We start from the raw sequence: 17,860 nt of genomic DNA on the forward strand, positions 1-17,860 counted from the left end.
GGTGAAGAATGCAATAAGGTCAACTAAAATGCATCAAATACCAACAGGATTGGGCCTTTTTCTACTCACCTGCTGGTACCTCCAGTTCCACTCCCACCCAGGTACCCTCTGCAAAATCTGTGGGTCCAACATAACGGACGGTGCCGCTCTTGTTGGTTCCCACAGTCACGAACTCCCCTTCTTTCAACCAGTCAGGAAGAACTGTAGTAGCAACTGCATCTCCTTCCTCAGAGTCAGAAATAATTTCCAGGCTTTCCATCGGCACAGAGAGGTTAAGTCCTGTCCCAAGGCTGCTGGCCCGGTCCACCTGCGCAGGCTTATCCTCCTCCTCACCCAGAATACGCTGAAAGGACTTGAGGTCTGAAAACTTCACTTTTTGGATCTTGAAGGGGTTTGCTACTGAGGTGTCAGGTTTGGAAGGCTGAACACTGGACAGAGAAGGAGCTGGTGGTGTGGTGGCTTTTGTAAATGCAGGTGCTTCTTCTTGGACTTCATCTGTGGTTGAGGATAAAGTTGGGATGGAGGTGCCATTTGGGTTTGAGTCCTCAGAAGTGGTTTGTTCCTCGGATGAAACTAGAAGAACCAGATCTCCAGATGGGGCGGGAGCTGGAAGCAAGACTTCAGACACAACTGAGATCAGGTCTGGAGCTGGATCTTGAGCACTGTCGAAGGTTATTTGGTCTTGTTTGGGCTGCTGTGGCTGTGGGACGACTGTTTCAGACTGACTTTGACCTTGTTCAGGCCACTGTGTTTCGTAGTGGAGTGAAAGTTCAGCTTCTGTCTTGTCTGTGGCAGCTAGCTTGAGTTCTTCTGTCAGTCGGGTTTCTGGTTTTGAGTGGTCTGTTTCTGAAAATTCTGTCTGTTTGATTCCATTCTCTTGTACTAACAATGAATCTTTAAGTGGCTCCGAACTGTCTAATTGTTCTGATCCAATATGGTCAATTGTTGAGTCTTGCTTTTGTTTGGTCTGGCATGGCAAGTCTGATTCTGCAACTGAATCGGGCTCTCCTTGCTCCTTCAACTGGACTGATGGAGACTGATTTGGTTCTTGCTGACTCAGGTTTGAATCTGATGGAGTATAGTCAAGTTTGGATGGTGGCGAGTCAGTCCTTTCTTCAGCTGCGTTATTGTCCAAAACCAGCAATGACTCCTGAGGCTCTGATTGGTCCACAAGAAAAGCTTCAGGATAAGTGTCAGATTGTGTCACTTTATTGTCCTCTTCCTCTTCATCTGGCACTGCCTCAAAGCTGTCGCCTCTGCTGCCAGATAATGGAGGCAGGTCCCAGCTCAGTGTGTAGACGTCTGACAGAGTAGCTGTAGATATGCTAGTCGAAATGTATCCGCTTGATGCTTCGCTCACCGGGCTGGGGGTGGAGTCTTCTGTCTCTGGGATGATTGGCGGTGGGAGGGGCACGGATCTGGGGCTCTCTGTTTGGAGGTCAGGAGGAATGATTTCCTCAATGAGAACCTAAGAGGGAAACCATGGCAACAAAGGTATTTGCAACTCAAAATACAGCAAAAGGCTCAATCCCTGTCTGAAATGTTGTCAGCATATTATATATATGTTTGGTGCTGGCCATGAAGCGTACAGTCGGTTTATCTGAGCTTTTTCACTTAGTAAAGCTGCTTTCTGCTGCTAAAAACAATGTTGATGAGTGCCTTGAGAGTGAACCAAAACAGTAAAGTTGTGGGACGTAAAACCAAAACAATGTGCTAAAAAACGCAAAAAAACAGCTGAGTTTGATAGTTCGTTGTGGGTTCATCATTACAAGTGACCTCTTCCACATTATGCGTAGTCTTTTAGCTTGAAAATTGTTAGCTTAAAAAAAAAAAAAAGCAACTTAGTGGTTACTCTTGTTCGATACCAACTGTTTATCCCAGTTATTGCATAACAATACAGGAAACAAAAAAGAAAACGAGAAAAGTCACACACAGAAACATAGAAGTATAAAAATAACAAATAATAGAGTAATATTATTGAGGAAAGTGTGGATGATATAATCCTTTTGAATTCAATAGTTCCTGCTAGGAAAAAATGCCTTTTCCAAAATGACAAACGCATGGTATGACCACACGCAGCAAGTCAGATAATGAAGAATACACCATATTTCAAAAATAGTTTACGTCCCTGCATTCCCAGTACATATAGATACCTATAAAACCATCTGGGGCTGGAGAACTTACTGGCTGCTGATGTTTGCTCATGCCCTCTTCAACACTGGCTGACTGCACCATGATGCGAGGCAAACTCTGCGACAGGAAGGGAATTTAAAAGATGTTCAGTTAATGACATTATAAATAAAACAATCTCGAATCTGTAAATTAGCACTGCATGCTTGTCAAGCAGATTTCAAGATGTAATCATGAGCAAGTCTGTGTCTTTTTAGGCCGGTTCAACCTGGAGATTAGATATTAATATAAGCCTGTAGATTTCCAAACCTGTTCATTATACAGTGTGCATGAAGTGGTGATTAGCTGCTGTGAGGGAATTAAAAAGCTCAGGCTTCAGCATGACAGTAAGACAGAAAACGGAGCCTGTGGGGAAAAAGTTAATCTACGATTCTAAAAAGATGACAGATACTGTAGGCTGAACATCATAGTGTACAGCTTTCTCTGGCAGCCTCACAGAATACTAAACTAGGATAACTAACTAGGCCAGTTGGCCATCTGTTACAATATATTGGGACTGCACAGACATGTGATTTATGTGCCTATAATCAGTTTAGTGCATCAATATATTAAAAAGGAGAAAAATATTCAATTTATTGCAGTGATCAGCAGTCAAGATGTTGATATTGAGATGCAGAAAGTGCAATAAAAATATTTGTTCATCAGATCACTCAGACAGATAATCATGATAAACTGGTAAAACAATCAGGATAAGTGCACCATAATTATAATTGCACCCATAATCATGTATCCCTATTCAGTATTCTAGTTACCTCTAACACTCAATATGATCAGTCAGCTGATTAAATATTATGTGTGATTTGCTTCTTAACATTTTTTTTGTTTTGTTTTTGAAGAGGGTAATAGAAAAAAAACATCATCATCTTATATCTTGAGATATTTGAATAAATTAGGACAATTGTTTGACTGTGTGCTTAACAGACACAGTCACCGGATATTAATCAGGATGATTGATCCCATGCATGCCTGACATCACATTCTGAGGGAATTAACACTTCATTCTTCAAACACAAAATTAAGTGGTTTGATTCGGGTCTCTTTGTGCTTTTGCTCGGAGCAGAACGACAACCTACATGGACAATATGTCTACCATCAGAGAGCAGGTCAAACACATCTATCCTATCCCTCTCTGGCTCAGGACAGTAAACCTGTAAGTCAACACAACACGTCAGGTGCACAAGAATGGCTGCCTCTTCTGTAATTTAATATGGACAGATACATGTTGTGTTTCTTCTTTAAAAAAAAATAGATTAAAAAGGATCAAGAAATGTAGTCAGCACATTAAAACATTGTTTATCTATCAGTCCGAGTCTTTTGGGGCATCAAGTCAAGTCTTGTCAAAGCAAATCTCAATTTATTGAGGGCAAGTTCACATTTCAAGTCATCATAACTGGTCAAGCTGCGGGTCTTTCACGTCCCTGAATGCTGACCATTGAAATGACAGGATGTTTGAACTTTTCCTTTCGAATCTGTGTGATATGTCTTCTTTTCTAAATACTTTATTTACAGTTTTCAATTTAAAAAATGATACAAATTTATGAAAAGGACATACAATACAATACAAAGAAAATACAACAACAAGTGGAACACAAACAGAACAAAACGGCTGCCAAACAGTTTTGAAGATCACATAAATAGTCGTTCAAAAATGTTGTCACAATAGTAACATCTCGGGAACAAGGTAAAGTAACATGAATAAATGAATCGAGTTAGACACCACACCTCATGCTAACATGTTCACAGTAACGTTCGCAGGTTACGTTACATTGTTTTTTTTTTTTTAAATGTGTCTGGATTTTACCAGGTCAGAGACTTTTTTTTTTGTCAAGTCTCACAGTAGTCCTCATTTTTGTGACTGACGTCTGGCTTGAGTCCAAGTCTACGCCTCTGCTGTAGATAAGATTATTACTGTTAACAGTCCAGATATGTAGTTATGGGGTTTTTTACATGGCAGCCTTAATACAGTCTTGAACATTTAAGCTGCAGGTCATTCATGTCACCAGATATTTAGAACTTTGTAAATGGGATGTGTTAAGTGAACAAACTGTACTTATGTTGAGATCAGGGCTACAATGAATCACTCATCCAATTTATGTCAACAGCCTGCTTTGTTTTTGTGTTGACCTTTCTAAACATCTGTGGCAGGCAGGGTGGAGTGAAGCACTAATTGGGAGATGGCCTCGTACAATGCACCAACAAGGCCCGACGGGTTTCCATTCCAACACCACGGCACATGATTTCCCTGATTAGCTTCCCTCCGCGGCTCAAGGTGCTAATCAGTCAAAAGCTGCAGACTCCCGGGTCTCGATGGCGCATGATTGGAGATCAGTGCATGAGGAGGTGGTGAAAGTGTGGGGGCGATGCGTCAGGGCGACAAGGTTCACCTGCTCCTAATTAACCCTCCTCTACACACAGTGTGCTCCTGTCTCAGTAGGGGCTGTTTGTGGCGTCTCAAACATTATACAGCACGTCAATCACTTGGGAGACACCAACTTCATTTGTACTGTATGTGCAGATAGTTTTAGTCTAAACCCGGGTACTCAAGTAACGTGGTTTTGTTTCAGCGAACATAATGTCATGACTCAGAATAACAAGTCACGTTTATTCCTAACACAAAGGGTGGAATACTAATTTTAAGTTGTTTACTGGAACATTTAAACCAGGCAGTGACAAAACACAACGAGTGGTATTCATTCATGCTGTTAGTAAGAATGCAGTTAGTAACAATTTGTTATTTTAATTAGCAGGAGAACGTAGCTAGCAGCAGTGTTTTCACAGGAATATTTTATTAATTTATTTTGATTTATCCACTGCAACATGGAAAATCAGTTGCAGGGTTTCAAAAGGTTCATGTTCACAGCTCAACCAAATGAGGCATTAAAGGGGTACTCCAGCAAATTAGTATTACACTTCCATAAAGTTGGGGCAGGAGAGGATGTAGAATCCTACATTTCCCATAATGCAACTCGTCTTTTGTTATGCCGCATTCATGTCTTACGGGAGTTACTGATTTTACCAGTTTCTGACTTGTAAATATTGTTAAAGCCAACATCCAAGTTGTAATCTTGACTGAGAAACAGGATATATCTGACAATATGGATGTCACATGGCAGCCAAAGTCCATTCTTCAAGGTAGTTAAACCTAAATTTAAAGGATGTAGTGCTACAGGACATTGTCATTGCACAGTACTTTTAAGGTACTCACACGACCAAATCTGCAACCATACAACCATCTTTAGTTGTCCACAGATTCAAGTCTCTGCCATCTCTACGTATTTATGGATAAAAACAGTTTTAAAAAGATGATGATGGTAATGTATTTTTAGTATCAACTGATCAATGGATTGTATATAAGGAAACCAGAAACAACCTCAGACACCACCCTGATAAAGGCAAGATGAATGAAAACGTTTGGCGAATATAGCAAAGGTGTACCGGAGAAGGCCTCAAAAACATGATGAGGTTTACACAAAAGCACACTTATTTATTCCTTGTTCATGATAAAGTTTATCACCTCTATTTTAGTAAACTTCGGAAAACCACTCATCTGGGGCACTGAGGCATTTATACACTTTATCTGTTTATTATTTGTGTTTCCATCTACATAAGCTCTGTTTCCATAGTAACAGAAGAAATAGGACTAGCTGCTGATGCGTAGAGGGGATATTTAGATTCAGGCTGCAGTGATGCATAGAAACTTTAAATCCCTGATAAGACAGCGAGCAGAATACAAGCTTAAATCCAGAGCGCTGTGAGCTGACTGAATGAGTGTACCTGCTGATGGACAGCTGTCTGGTCTCTACTATCTTCCTTCCCACCAGGAAGCAGTGACTTCAGCAGCTTGGGTACGGCCTTCACTGGAGGGAGATAAGACGCAGCAAAGCCTGAATGCACTGATGGAGAAAAGAAGAGAAGAAGAGCAGGAGGTTTCAGGAGCAGAGGTGAAGAAGGATAGCAGGAAAAGATGACGTTTTTGAGGCAGGGAGGAGGGAAATTGAGAGATGTGTTGGCAAAGAGGAAAACAAGTGCCAAATTAAGATTGAGAGCAAAAGGACAGATCTAGTTGTCCGCCGGCTAAGGCAAAAACAGAGCTGATGACATCAAAGGCAGCAGGTACGGAAAAGATAATTCAAAGTGAGAGAAAGAATCCATTTGAAGATAAAGGTTTTATCAGTCGTACCTGTCTCTGGGTTCAGGTTCTGGGATATGGAGCTGGGCAGGGTGCGTCTAGACGAAGGAGGCGCCACAGAAAGGTTCTGGTGGCTCTCCCAGCCCTGCACACACGAGAGGGAAAGACAGAGGATGACACACATGTGGTTTTAAGGAGCTTTTCAATAATCTGTAACCTTTAGCAGCCTCTATTGGTGACCAGAAAGAACTGCAATAGTAGTTATGTCAGCCATTTAGCCACTACCTTTTGGTTTTTCACCATTTATCCAACACTTTTAGCTATATCAACCGTTTATCTATTATTTTTAGCTAATTATTTTAACTGTTTGTCCATTACTTTTAGCTATTTCAACCATTTATGCACTGCCCTTAGGTTTTTCACCATTTGTCCAACACATTACCTTTAGCTAACTGTTTAGACTTTCCTATGCGCTTGCTAAGTGGATTTCATGCTCTCTCATTTGCAACATGTAATGTTCAGGTGTTACAGCTGACTCAATATGGGGATATATTTTTTTTAATGAAATCGTAATTTCTATTTTCAAATGAGCAGAGCTTTAACCTTTCCATGTCCCTCCTGGGATTCAGGTACCCCTGGTTGGGAATCACGGCTCTACAGTGTTTTCCGTTGTTGTCATGTAACAGCTTTTGGATTTTCTCCAAGTGCATTGATGGTAAATATGAATTTTATTTTTTGGATTTATTTTGCCCTTTATATATGAGTGAAATAATGCAAGTAGAAATTACATATGGTTTTACATATTCTAAGACAGTGACCTCAAACCTTTTGCTTCTTTAAAAAGAAGCTGTGTCAAGTTATTATATACAGACACAGTGGCTCCAGTAATCTTCCCCATTTCAACTGTATTTTTGCGATTGCCTGTGAGTGTCTGGCTTTGCTTTTATATGTACATGATATCTTATTTGAGTGTATGTATTTGAGTTATGAGCAGTACTACTAAAGTGTGATGTTTCCTTCTCGCACTGTTTCGACCGTTTCAGATTTCTGGACAGGTAAAACTACAGTATTTCACAATAAAAAGCAAAGAGTAAAGAAAAGTCAGAGAACATAAAAATAACTTGGGTAGCATGTATATTTGTTTCTTATTTCTTATCTTGTAAATCATCTCGTGACCCCTCAGGTTTATATTTGGACTCCTTGAGCGGTCTTGTCCATAGGTTGGGAACCACAGGACATGGCAGAATTAAAATGAGGATTTAGACTTTGGTGGAACGCTCATTTTTGTTTGTGAAGCTTCACAATTCACCTCAACAAATCAAGTCAAGCTGTGGAACTAGCAGAAAAAAACAAAAACAACCTATATAAATACTGGACATAGTTGATGCATCAGACTTTAGTTTATATTATGGAGACAATCTTCCGAATGAGAAATAGAAAACAATGAACAGAAAACTCAAATGAAAAATAGAACTTTAAGACTAAGACATGATAAATAAACGGATACAAATGAGATGATTAGTAGACATGATTTATGTGTCTCACCTTGAAGTCATTGAGCTTATGAGTGGATGAGTAGAGATCCAGACTGCTGGATGACAGCTGGTTAAATGGTTAGAGGGTCAGAGCCAGGGTGTTAGTAAGACAGGTTAACACCAGTGAGACATGTTAACAGCAGGGAAGAAGGAACTGTATGAAGAAATATAACCTGAACCCCAGAATACAAACAAACCCAAAATAGTGGTTAGCAGTAGTATAAAAACACCAATTCAGTTCAGTGTGGGTAGAAAATGCAGAGTTGAGTTTATGTAAGTGATGTAAGGAGGGTTTTTGCCTTTGTAACTCTGTATCATGGAACTGTTGAGTAGATCTATGTAGCTCTATTTGTAGAGCTCAGAGGACAGTCAAATTCTGGAAACACACTAATGATGGATAGTTTGAACTTTTTTGAATCCTATGTCACGGTTTGAAAAATGTTTTCATTAACTCATGAAAGCCATGACCCCAGTGGTGATGTCTCTCGGTCCACAGGATCCATAGCTTGAGCGAATATTACTACCCGATTAGGTTATAACTGCCTTACGTCAAAAAACCTGAACTATTCCTTTAATGATTGGGTCAAAAAATAAAACTCGAGCTCTCTTACCCGGTTGACGCTTGAAGAGCTCAGGCAGCGTCCGGGAGCTTTCCCTCTGACTGCCAGCTGTTCCCTCACAGCCACCTCCTACACACACACACACACACACACACACACACACACACACACACACAGTGTCTCTATTTGGATGCTTTGTATTATGTGGATTAATTAGCTCTGTTTGTTTTCTTTTTTGGCAGGGTAGAAAGGAAAATGTTCCAATTCCGGCTCAGGATGACATTTTCCAAAATTGCATAAAGAGTGAAAAAGACAATGAGGATTTAATGTGCTCATGCTCACATCAATCAAAGGAACATGGTTAAATGGGAGACTGGTCAGACATGTAGGTATTCTGAGTGAACTAAATGACGCTGAATACCAAATTACTTAATATGGTTTTAATGTTTGGAGATTCACATCAAATCTATACAGATGAGATTCACATCTCAGGCGTTTATGAACTGTATTTCCTGACCTGTCTGAGTCTGTCCAGAGTGAGGATGTTCTCCACAGCCAGGACGCTGCGGAGGTATTTCTCTATGGCCGCCTCACTGTCAGCTGACTGGTCGTCTTTAGTGCTGGCAGCCAACCTGGCCAACATCTCCCTGTCCTCTGGACCATGGATGTCCTGTGGGAGCAGGGAGACAGAATGTAAGGGGCAGGGTACTACTTAATGTGCTTATGTCATAAAATGACTGCAAATAGAATCTATGGAGGTGCAAAAGCTGGAAATGAAATTACAGAAAAATAAACGACTACAGTACACTGGCATCCAGCCTCTGACTAGCAGAATGCTTCTCTGGTTGGTTATTTAGAAAACAAAGTCCACAGAACGTAGCCAATCAGCATTAAGTATTCAACAATGCTGGGTAAAAAGGTAACATTCATAAAACATGTTAGTCTGGTTGAGTTTAACCACCTGCACTTTTGTGGCAACATTTGATCATTTGCATGTCTTATAAATGGAATTTACAAATATAGCTCCTTTCTAGTCTTTACTACTCAAGCACTTCACACTACATATCACATTCCGATTGGTGGACGACCCGCTCTACCACTAAGCCACAGTCGCCCCATACAGTGGTGTGCAAAAGTGTTGCCCCCTTCCTGATTTCTTATTTTTTTGCATGTTTGTCACACTTAAAATGTTTCAGATCATCAAACAAATTTAAATATTAGTCAAAGACAACACAAGTAAACACAACATGCAGTTTTTAAATGAAGGTTGTTATTATTAAGGGAAAACAAAATCCAAACCTACATGGCCCTGTGTGAAAAAGTGATTGCCCCCTAAACCTAATAACTGGTTGGGCCACCCTTAGCAACAACAACTGCAATCAAGCATTTGCAATAACTTGCAATGAGTCTTTTACAGCGCTGTGGAGGAATTTTGGCCCACTCATCTTTGCAGAATTCTTGTAATTCAGCTACATTGGAGGGTTTTCGAGCATGAAGATCATGCCACAGCATCTCAATAAGATTCAGGTCAGGACTTTGACTAGGCCACTAGTCAGTTTGCTCAACCTATCTCCACTAGGCCACTCCAAAGTCTTCATTTTGTTCCTCTTCAGCCATTCAGAGACCCCACAACAACATCCAAAGAAGTTTTGGAACAGGTTTACTTGTGTTATCTTTGACTAATATTTAAATTTCTTTGATGATCTGAAACATTTAAGTGTGTCAAAAATGCAAAAAAACAAGAAATCAGGAAGGGGGCAAACACTTTTGCACACCACTGTATACATGATACATTTTTAATATGGATGCACAATAAGTACACCCTGCTCTTGAAAGCTGGTTGTTTAAGGTCATTTCTAGAAAAATAAGTGCATCAAAATTATGGTTACTGATTAAAAATGTATGTAAAACCAGGTTTCACTTATAAATGTGGGTAAATTAGACAATGACAGTGACGTACAAAATTCAAACCTTTTACCTAAATTTATTTAGCAATTTATTCTATGGCAGTGACCTCAAACCTTTTGCTTCTTTAAAAAGAATGTGTGTCAAGTTATTATATACGGACACAGTGGCTCCAGTAATATTCCCCATTTCAATTAAATTTTTGCGATTGCCTGAGTGTCTGTTGCTTTTATATGTACATGATATCTTATTTGAGTGTATGTATTTGAGTTATGAGCAGTACTACTAAAGTGTGATGTATCCTATGTTCCTGATGTTGATGTCATTTATTGTAGTAAATACTGTAATATATTGATCAAAGTCTGACCAAAGTCACCTTCCAACAAAGTCAAAACAAAAGGAAAGACGTCATTCTTCAGCATAAAATAAGAATATACAGCATTATTTTCTACAGTTACGGGGGACCCAAGTTTTTCTAATTTGTTTACTAGTCAAGCAGTTTGTAATGTGTTCTGTTTCTGGGCGCGGCCAAAACTCTGTTCTATTGTGCTCTTCTTCAGGTTTGTCCAGTTTTTTTTTGTTTTTTTAAAAAAAATAAATATGCAGTTGCGGACAAATCATGGGCATTTTACTTTCTTTCTAACAAATAACTTTGTGGTCCTGTACTTACCCCTGGGATGTTAGAAACGATTTCAAAGGTGACTCCACAGCCCGGGATGGTGCTGCGCTGAGACATCCTCTTCAGCAGGCTCTGAGCAAAACCCTGCCACACAACCACATTTTCTCCAATCAACTAATCTCTTTGGACATGTGATTATGTAAGGGAGAAAGCAAACATGTCATTGTAGCAGCTTGCTGCTAGCCATTATGCCTCGGGGCCACCCACCTGTCTCCTGTTGACGTTGACGCAGATGCGTTTTCTGAGTATCAGCTGCATGTGGGCCGGGTGGCTCAGCTGAACCACCGTGCTGACCGTCAGGTAGACCCTCTGGTCAGCCGACGTCACGCAACTCAGCTGGGGGCACTCATGGACCGTCGAGTCCCAGGAAGCCTCCACCTTCACCTGGACCACATTAAAAAGCATGGGAAATTAATGGCTAAAGGATTCCCACCATTCGCTATCCCGATGGTACATTTGGGATTTGCAAAAGAAAATAGAGAGATAATCTATAAGAGAGGGAAACTCACAAATCCACACTCTGAATATCAATCGTCACCTTACCGCTGGATCGTAGTGTCTAACAATATGAAGGTCAAAGAAGTCGTCACCATCCTCCCCACTGAGTAAGGCATCCAGCCCTCCAGCCAATGGGGCTGAAAGACTGGACTGGAAATCATCAGCTGGAGGGGAAAAAAAGACGGGAGAAAGAAAACGGGTTCAATAGTTGTTGAGACAACAGAGGATTTGACCAAATTACGAGCACAAAAGACGGTGAGGAACAACATACCACTGAGATCCAGGAAAAGGACAGGAATGTGCGTTTCCATTCCAGGGACAGGAACCCTGTGGAGAAACAGTACCGTCAGCACACTGACTAAACATCTAGTCCATGATACAGAGGGGCTGACAGCTCCCTCCACTCATCCTGACTAGGTACAAAATAGCTGTCCTCACACAACGCCAAGCAATTAACATCCAACTAAGTGGATCTGATGAGTAGAAAATTAGAAAATCTAGCTTCTCTCTTACTGCCGAACATTTCTGACCAGAGCTGAACAAAATGAGAGAGTCAATCCAAACTTGACTTTTACCTGAATTTACTAATAATTTGTTGTCAACCATTTCTTGACTTGAGCTGTAATTTGAGAAGTTATATGAGAGATTCAGCCTTCACTAAACTGTCAAGCCCAGTTTGGTGGAAGGTATAAATGAGGTATTGATGGTTTTGTAGTGTTTTTTTTTTGTTTGTTTTTTTTGGTATTATAATAAGCTAACAATACTTTCATGGGAAAATAACTTGAATTTCAGTGGTATTCAGGTCATTTATTTGAGTAAAAGTAGCAATACCACAAAGAAAAAATATATTACTTCAGTAAAATTTAAAAGCAGAAACCTAACGTCTACAGTAAGAATACATAAGTATTATCAGTGGATTAAAAAGTACAATATTCTCCTCAGAAATGTGGTGGAAATGGAAGTATAAAATGGAAATAAAGTATATCAAAATTGTACTTAAGTACAGTAGTTAAAATGTACTTAATTGTAATAGTAGTTTGTTAATTTCCACCACTACTGAATTTCCAACATGTTTTTACAACGTAGCGTGTAAAAAGGAAGCAATGTGTTCTTAAAGCAAATCTTTCCTAAATAATGAAATAAAATAAATAAAAATTGTTGTAACAATGAGTTTTCCTTGACACACACACACACACACACACACACACACACACCTCTCCACCGGAGCTCCAGGGATGCCGCTGCCAGCCGACGGCACCAGAACGGCATTGCGTTCTTCGGTGAGTGTCAGACGGCACTCCAGCAGCTGGGACTCCCTTTCAACATCGTCCTCTGACTTATCTACCCGCACATACACAGGTGAACAAACACAAACACAAAGAAGGAAGGACCTCAAAAAAACAAAACAAAACAATGAATGCAAAAAAATTTAATACATAAAACAACATCATACACTGATGCACATTCTTCTGATCTTACATTTGTCTGTAATTTGCTAAAATTATATATATATATATATATATATATATATATATATATATATATATATATATATATATATATATATATATATATATATATATATATATACTGAATATTAAATATTCTATAGTAGGGCTGGGTGATAGTTCTTTACTATTGTTTATTGACATTCATTGGAATTATATTGTGATGGTACTGTATGATCATATTGCGTTATCATTTTACAAAGTTCTGCTGTCCAAATGAATGATTCCACACGAAATGTAATCAAACCCTAACTAAATGATTAATTTAAGTTTTTTTTTTACGTGTGAAGACTTTCATCTGATGTAATATGTTATAACATACTATATTATTATACTGATATTATTCTACAGATTACTATTATTATTCATTATCTAGATTATTTTATATCTGATTTTGATTTTGGATACGCCATATCCTGCCATATCGTTATCATACATAAATATTCTTAATAATGTTGTGATATTGATTTCAACCATATCCCTTCCCCAGCCCTACACCATACTTTAACTACCTACTAGCCCTAACAACCTGCAGCTATGAAAACCTCACAACTTAGTGAAAGAGTCAGTGTTACTCTGCAGGGGCTCAAGACTTATGATCACTGTCAGCTACACCATAATCAATAAGCACTTACTTCGATGCTTCCCATTCATCCACACGGCTGTACTGTTGGAAGTGCTGAGAAAGAGTCTATTTGCTTCATTGTGACTTTATATTAATGGTGACTTGAACTGTACATCACTGCCACTTGGTTATGACAAGTGAATGAAGAAAAGCAGTATCTGTGCTGTAAAATTATACACTGGGAGATACATTTTAATGAACACAATATGAGAAGAGAAAAATTAAGTAGCAGTTGGGCTTTCAAAGCGGAATTTCACTGAACAGTGGGAGGAAAAGACGTGTTAGCATAAAAAGTGCATACTGACAAGAAAATAGATGAGTGGACATATTTATACTATCAGTTATTTCTGCTTTCATATCAGAGTTGAGTTCAGAAATGCTAGTTTTTTGTAGGATGTATGTGTTCCACAGCTGTACCTGGTTTGCAAACTATCTTCTGTAGATGCTGGTCCAGATACTCCTGTCTCTGAGTGAGTGTGACCAGCCACTGTTCCCTCAACCTCTCCAGGTCTACCTCCTACACACACACACACACACACACGCACACAAGTTATATCAGTTGTACAGAAACAGACTTTTTTTATTTCACTGTTTACATAGGAGAAACACTCCTAAAGTTTAGCTACTTGCCATTTTTTTCTCCATTAACCAAACTATGATGCATCTTTATCATTGATCATCTACTTACTTGGTAGCTGTCCATTTCTTCATCCCCACCCTGAAATTTAAATTGAGAGAGAAACAGTTAAAGTCAAAGTCAAACATTAGATAAAAATTGTGCTATTTAAGTCAGAAAGGGGGAGTCTGAGGACAGGTGGCAAATTCATCATTCTCACACACACAAAGTAGGCATGGAAACCAAAGATCAAGGTCATTTAATTTCCTTTAATTTCCATAAAATCCCTCTTCCAACAAATTTTGAACGAATATCAACAACTGATTATATTTCCTCCTCACCCATTGTGATTCGCTGCCTCTGGAGGGACGCGTCTGTTGGACCTTGACATCTCCAATGGACACTGAGAGGATGGAGGCGGCGATGAGGGGCATGGTGCCTGAGTCTGGTACTGAACGCACCTCCACCTGGACCCGACGGGACTGACCCTGGAGGTACAGATTTACATGAGAGGATAGTTCTGAGAGGATAGTAATATTCACTTCTTTGATTTTATTACCCATTGATATGGCAGTGGCAGCTACATAGTCACGGAGCTGGAAAATATTCTGATCTCAGTTCATTCATCTGTTCACATAATCAGAATAATAATAGAAAAATGCTCCTATTCAAATGAATAAACCTCCAAATCTACAAACAAACAAAGATCCATGAAACCTGTCGGAGCTGGAAGATTCCTCCTGTGCGTACGTCTTTAGCAGGAAGAACCTCTACAGCTGTGAACTCTCCTGCCTCGTTCAGCTCCATCAACTGCACCCACAACTCCAGCTGGCGGGTCACCTCACTCCACCTGCAGGTACAGCGTGGACACACATCAGAACATTATATTAATTCATAGCTTTATGTGTTATGGCACATAGTATGTTTTGTAGATAGTGATGTTTTTGTGGATCGGCCTATTGGTCATTTTTACCATTAGAGGGTAAAACATACACTAAAATCATGTTAGCACTTTAGCATCACTGATATGAGACTAGACTTATCTAAAGTAAGACACCTAACCTTAGAGTGAAAAATGTTGAGGATACAACTTTATCAGTCATTAGCTTCAACAATGAATAGTGTGTGTGTGTGTGTGTGTGTGTGTGTGTGTGTGTGTGTGTGTGTGTGTGTGTGTGTATATATATATATATATATATATATATATATATATATATATATATATATATATATATATATATATATATATCACCTGTTTGGAGTCACCTGTTATATAGATGTTTTTCTTCTTTCCTTCAATAATGGCTATTTTAACATAGATAAAAACAGTATAATTATACACCAAATGTATTATTTACATTTGAAAGAGTTTTAGAATAATTAAATGATTAAAACTTCTGTTTAGTCGATGTCCCCACAGTGTTGCATGACAAGATACTATTGTAACCATTTTTCCCCCCCAAATACTCTACCAAACTACCCTGGATCATTTTTGAACCACAGCTGTGGGCTCTAAATATTTTGGGAACCCGTTTTTCTTGGGGGCCATAGTATGTTCAGCTGCTATTCCGTGATCCAGTTCCAATAGTGCTAACCCTAGACTTAACCTACTATTTCTATTTTGAAGTTTTAAGAATAGCTTTGCTAAAACAGCATGCATGTTAATTCCAGCTTGTTATCGGTATTATTGTGCACTTGACACTGAAACCTGTTCCTATTTAAATCTGCACAGATTTTAATGCTAAGCTTCCAATTTCTTTTACCAATGACCGCTGATTTCTTATATTCTTATTTAACTGTTGCTCCGAGGTATCTTTGTCTCTTTCTGACCTTTCAATTGTCAGTCTGGTTGAACCATTGTACAGTGTTTTGTTCTCCATGTACAAAACATTACTTTTTTTGCAAACCCTTCATACAAAATAACATCAATTTGTAAAGAGGACGTTCTACAACCTAAAAGCATGAAAGACCATTCAGAAATATAGAGTATTCCTCTCAGCCATCTGACTGTACTGAATCAAGCTTGTATGGCAGGCAACTCCAAACTTTTGAACGGGGAAGTAACTTTGAAATTAGCAGTGTTGAAATTGCAGCTCAATACATGTCTGTCATTCCAGTTAGTAAAAATATGCAGTACATTAATATCTTATACACCAACTGACTGAAGAATTTACAAACAGTTGTAATCCAACATTTATGATAACCTACCTCTCGGGTTTACAAGACCTCATTTTCTCACTTTTTAGAAAATGCAACTTGTATGTTGCAAAGTGTATGACATTAAGCTTGGAGCATCTGCAGCGGGCGAATCTCACGTAACGTTTGCGTGTTTTGTGTGCTTTTTGAATCAGTTTTGATGACTGCATGGTTGTGTGTGTTTGTGTCACTGCACCTTTCTCTGAGGGATCGGGTCTTGGCTTGAATCACTCCAAGGTCCCACAGGGCCAGGTTCCTGCGATGGTTGGCCTGCTTGTGGCCGTACACTTCAATGGCCACCGCCCCCTCAGCCAAAAATTCCACAAACTCCTCCGACACTGGCACAGACAACTCCTAAAACGTTATAAAAATAAAACAGGAATTTACATTTTCTTATACTGACAATCATCTCGCCATTGTTGTTTTATCATTTCCTTTATTGTGGTTAATTTGCAGTGTTAGTGATAAATGAAGTTTATTGTGTTGCGTGTTTTTCAAATGGTGATAAAAGCTGATATCAAGACAAAACAATTTAAGTCATACATAAAACAAACTGATAGAATGGGGCAGGGGTGGTAAATGTTTTGAGCTGATCTGGTTATGTGGTTGTTAAAAGGAAGTAAATAAATGTTTGTGATATTGTGTGTTTGTGTGTGTGTCTGAGTGTTACCTTGGCGCTGTCAAAGACCACAGTGCACTGAGGGTCTCTGGAGGCGGAGGACGAGCTGGATGGTGCCACCTCTGGAGCGATGAACACCGGCTCCTCCAGCCCCCAGAAGTGGTACTGACAGAAGACAAAGTTGGACAGGTGGCGAGGCAGACCATTGGCCTGGAGGATTTTCACCTGAGAGAGAGAGAGAGAGAGAGAGATGATGAGGAAATGCACTCACCTACGCAGACAATGACAATATATGTTTCCAACAATTGTCAAACCTATAGAAATCTGTAATTTTAATCAAGGGTTAGGGTCAATGGCGTCATATCCCCCATGGCGCATACATCAGCGTTGTGGTTGTCTGCCAGAAGCTGTCATAAATTGACTTTTTAAACCAGTTTTAAGCCACATTTTTACGATACACTTTTTAGATCTTGGTCGTTTTTAACTATATATTTTAACTGGATGAAGGATTTTAGTCATCAGACGTCTGGATCTTAAGTTATCAGAGAAACAAGCCGAGCAAACATTAGCGGCAGCTCGTCTCGCAGCCCATCTGGGACAGCGTCAGTGAGAAACACTGATTTTTAACGTGGAACTGCTTTATTCAGTGTTTTTACGGGTTTTAATCACAGAGTCCATTTGTTTTGGAGAGGAAGAGACCTCTGCGGATAATTCAGCTCCCGGTAAAAGCCATCTGAACGATGAACACTGAAGTAATCCTAACCGGGAGAATCTGACTGCAATGACAGCAATGGTGGTGA

The 17,860-nt window shown here is 39.4% G+C and overlaps 1 protein-coding gene across 8 annotated transcripts in view; it reads right to left on the reverse strand.

Moving 5' to 3' along the window:
• LOC122863663 (kinesin-like protein KIF13B) overlaps positions 1 to 17,860 on the reverse strand; it is a 43,996-nt gene that overhangs the window by 1,659 nt on the left and 24,477 nt on the right. For 2 of the 8 annotated variants that reach the window (XM_044170355.1, XM_044170358.1), the window contains 18 exons: positions 17,112 to 17,285; positions 16,638 to 16,795; positions 14,963 to 15,095; positions 14,587 to 14,733; positions 14,318 to 14,347; positions 14,047 to 14,146; positions 12,711 to 12,837; positions 11,768 to 11,823; positions 11,542 to 11,660; positions 11,206 to 11,382; positions 10,990 to 11,082; positions 8,932 to 9,084; positions 8,466 to 8,543; positions 7,865 to 7,921; positions 6,371 to 6,464; positions 5,965 to 6,047; positions 2,185 to 2,250; positions 70 to 1,468 (listed from right to left, as the gene is read on the reverse strand). In XM_044170355.1, coding sequence (XP_044026290.1) covers positions 70 to 1,468; positions 2,185 to 2,250; positions 5,965 to 6,047; positions 6,371 to 6,464; positions 7,865 to 7,921; positions 8,466 to 8,543; positions 8,932 to 9,084; positions 10,990 to 11,082; positions 11,206 to 11,382; positions 11,542 to 11,660; positions 11,768 to 11,823; positions 12,711 to 12,837; positions 14,047 to 14,146; positions 14,318 to 14,347; positions 14,587 to 14,733; positions 14,963 to 15,095; positions 16,638 to 16,795; positions 17,112 to 17,285 — 3,244 coding nt within the window. Of the gene's footprint in view, positions 1 to 69; positions 1,469 to 2,184; positions 2,251 to 3,263; positions 3,339 to 5,964; positions 6,084 to 6,370; positions 6,465 to 7,864; positions 7,922 to 8,465; positions 8,544 to 8,931; positions 9,085 to 10,989; positions 11,083 to 11,205; positions 11,383 to 11,541; positions 11,661 to 11,767; positions 11,824 to 12,710; positions 12,838 to 14,046; positions 14,147 to 14,317; positions 14,348 to 14,586; positions 14,734 to 14,962; positions 15,096 to 16,637; positions 16,796 to 17,111; positions 17,286 to 17,860 lie in introns of all 8 variants that reach the window. The other 6 variants (XM_044170351.1, XM_044170350.1, XM_044170354.1 and 3 more) reach the window with 6 other exon arrangements.

This window comes from Siniperca chuatsi, linkage group LG16 (assembly GCF_020085105.1).
Source record: "Siniperca chuatsi isolate FFG_IHB_CAS linkage group LG16, ASM2008510v1, whole genome shotgun sequence".
In the NCBI taxonomy this organism is placed as follows: domain Eukaryota; kingdom Metazoa; phylum Chordata; class Actinopteri; order Centrarchiformes; family Sinipercidae; genus Siniperca; species Siniperca chuatsi.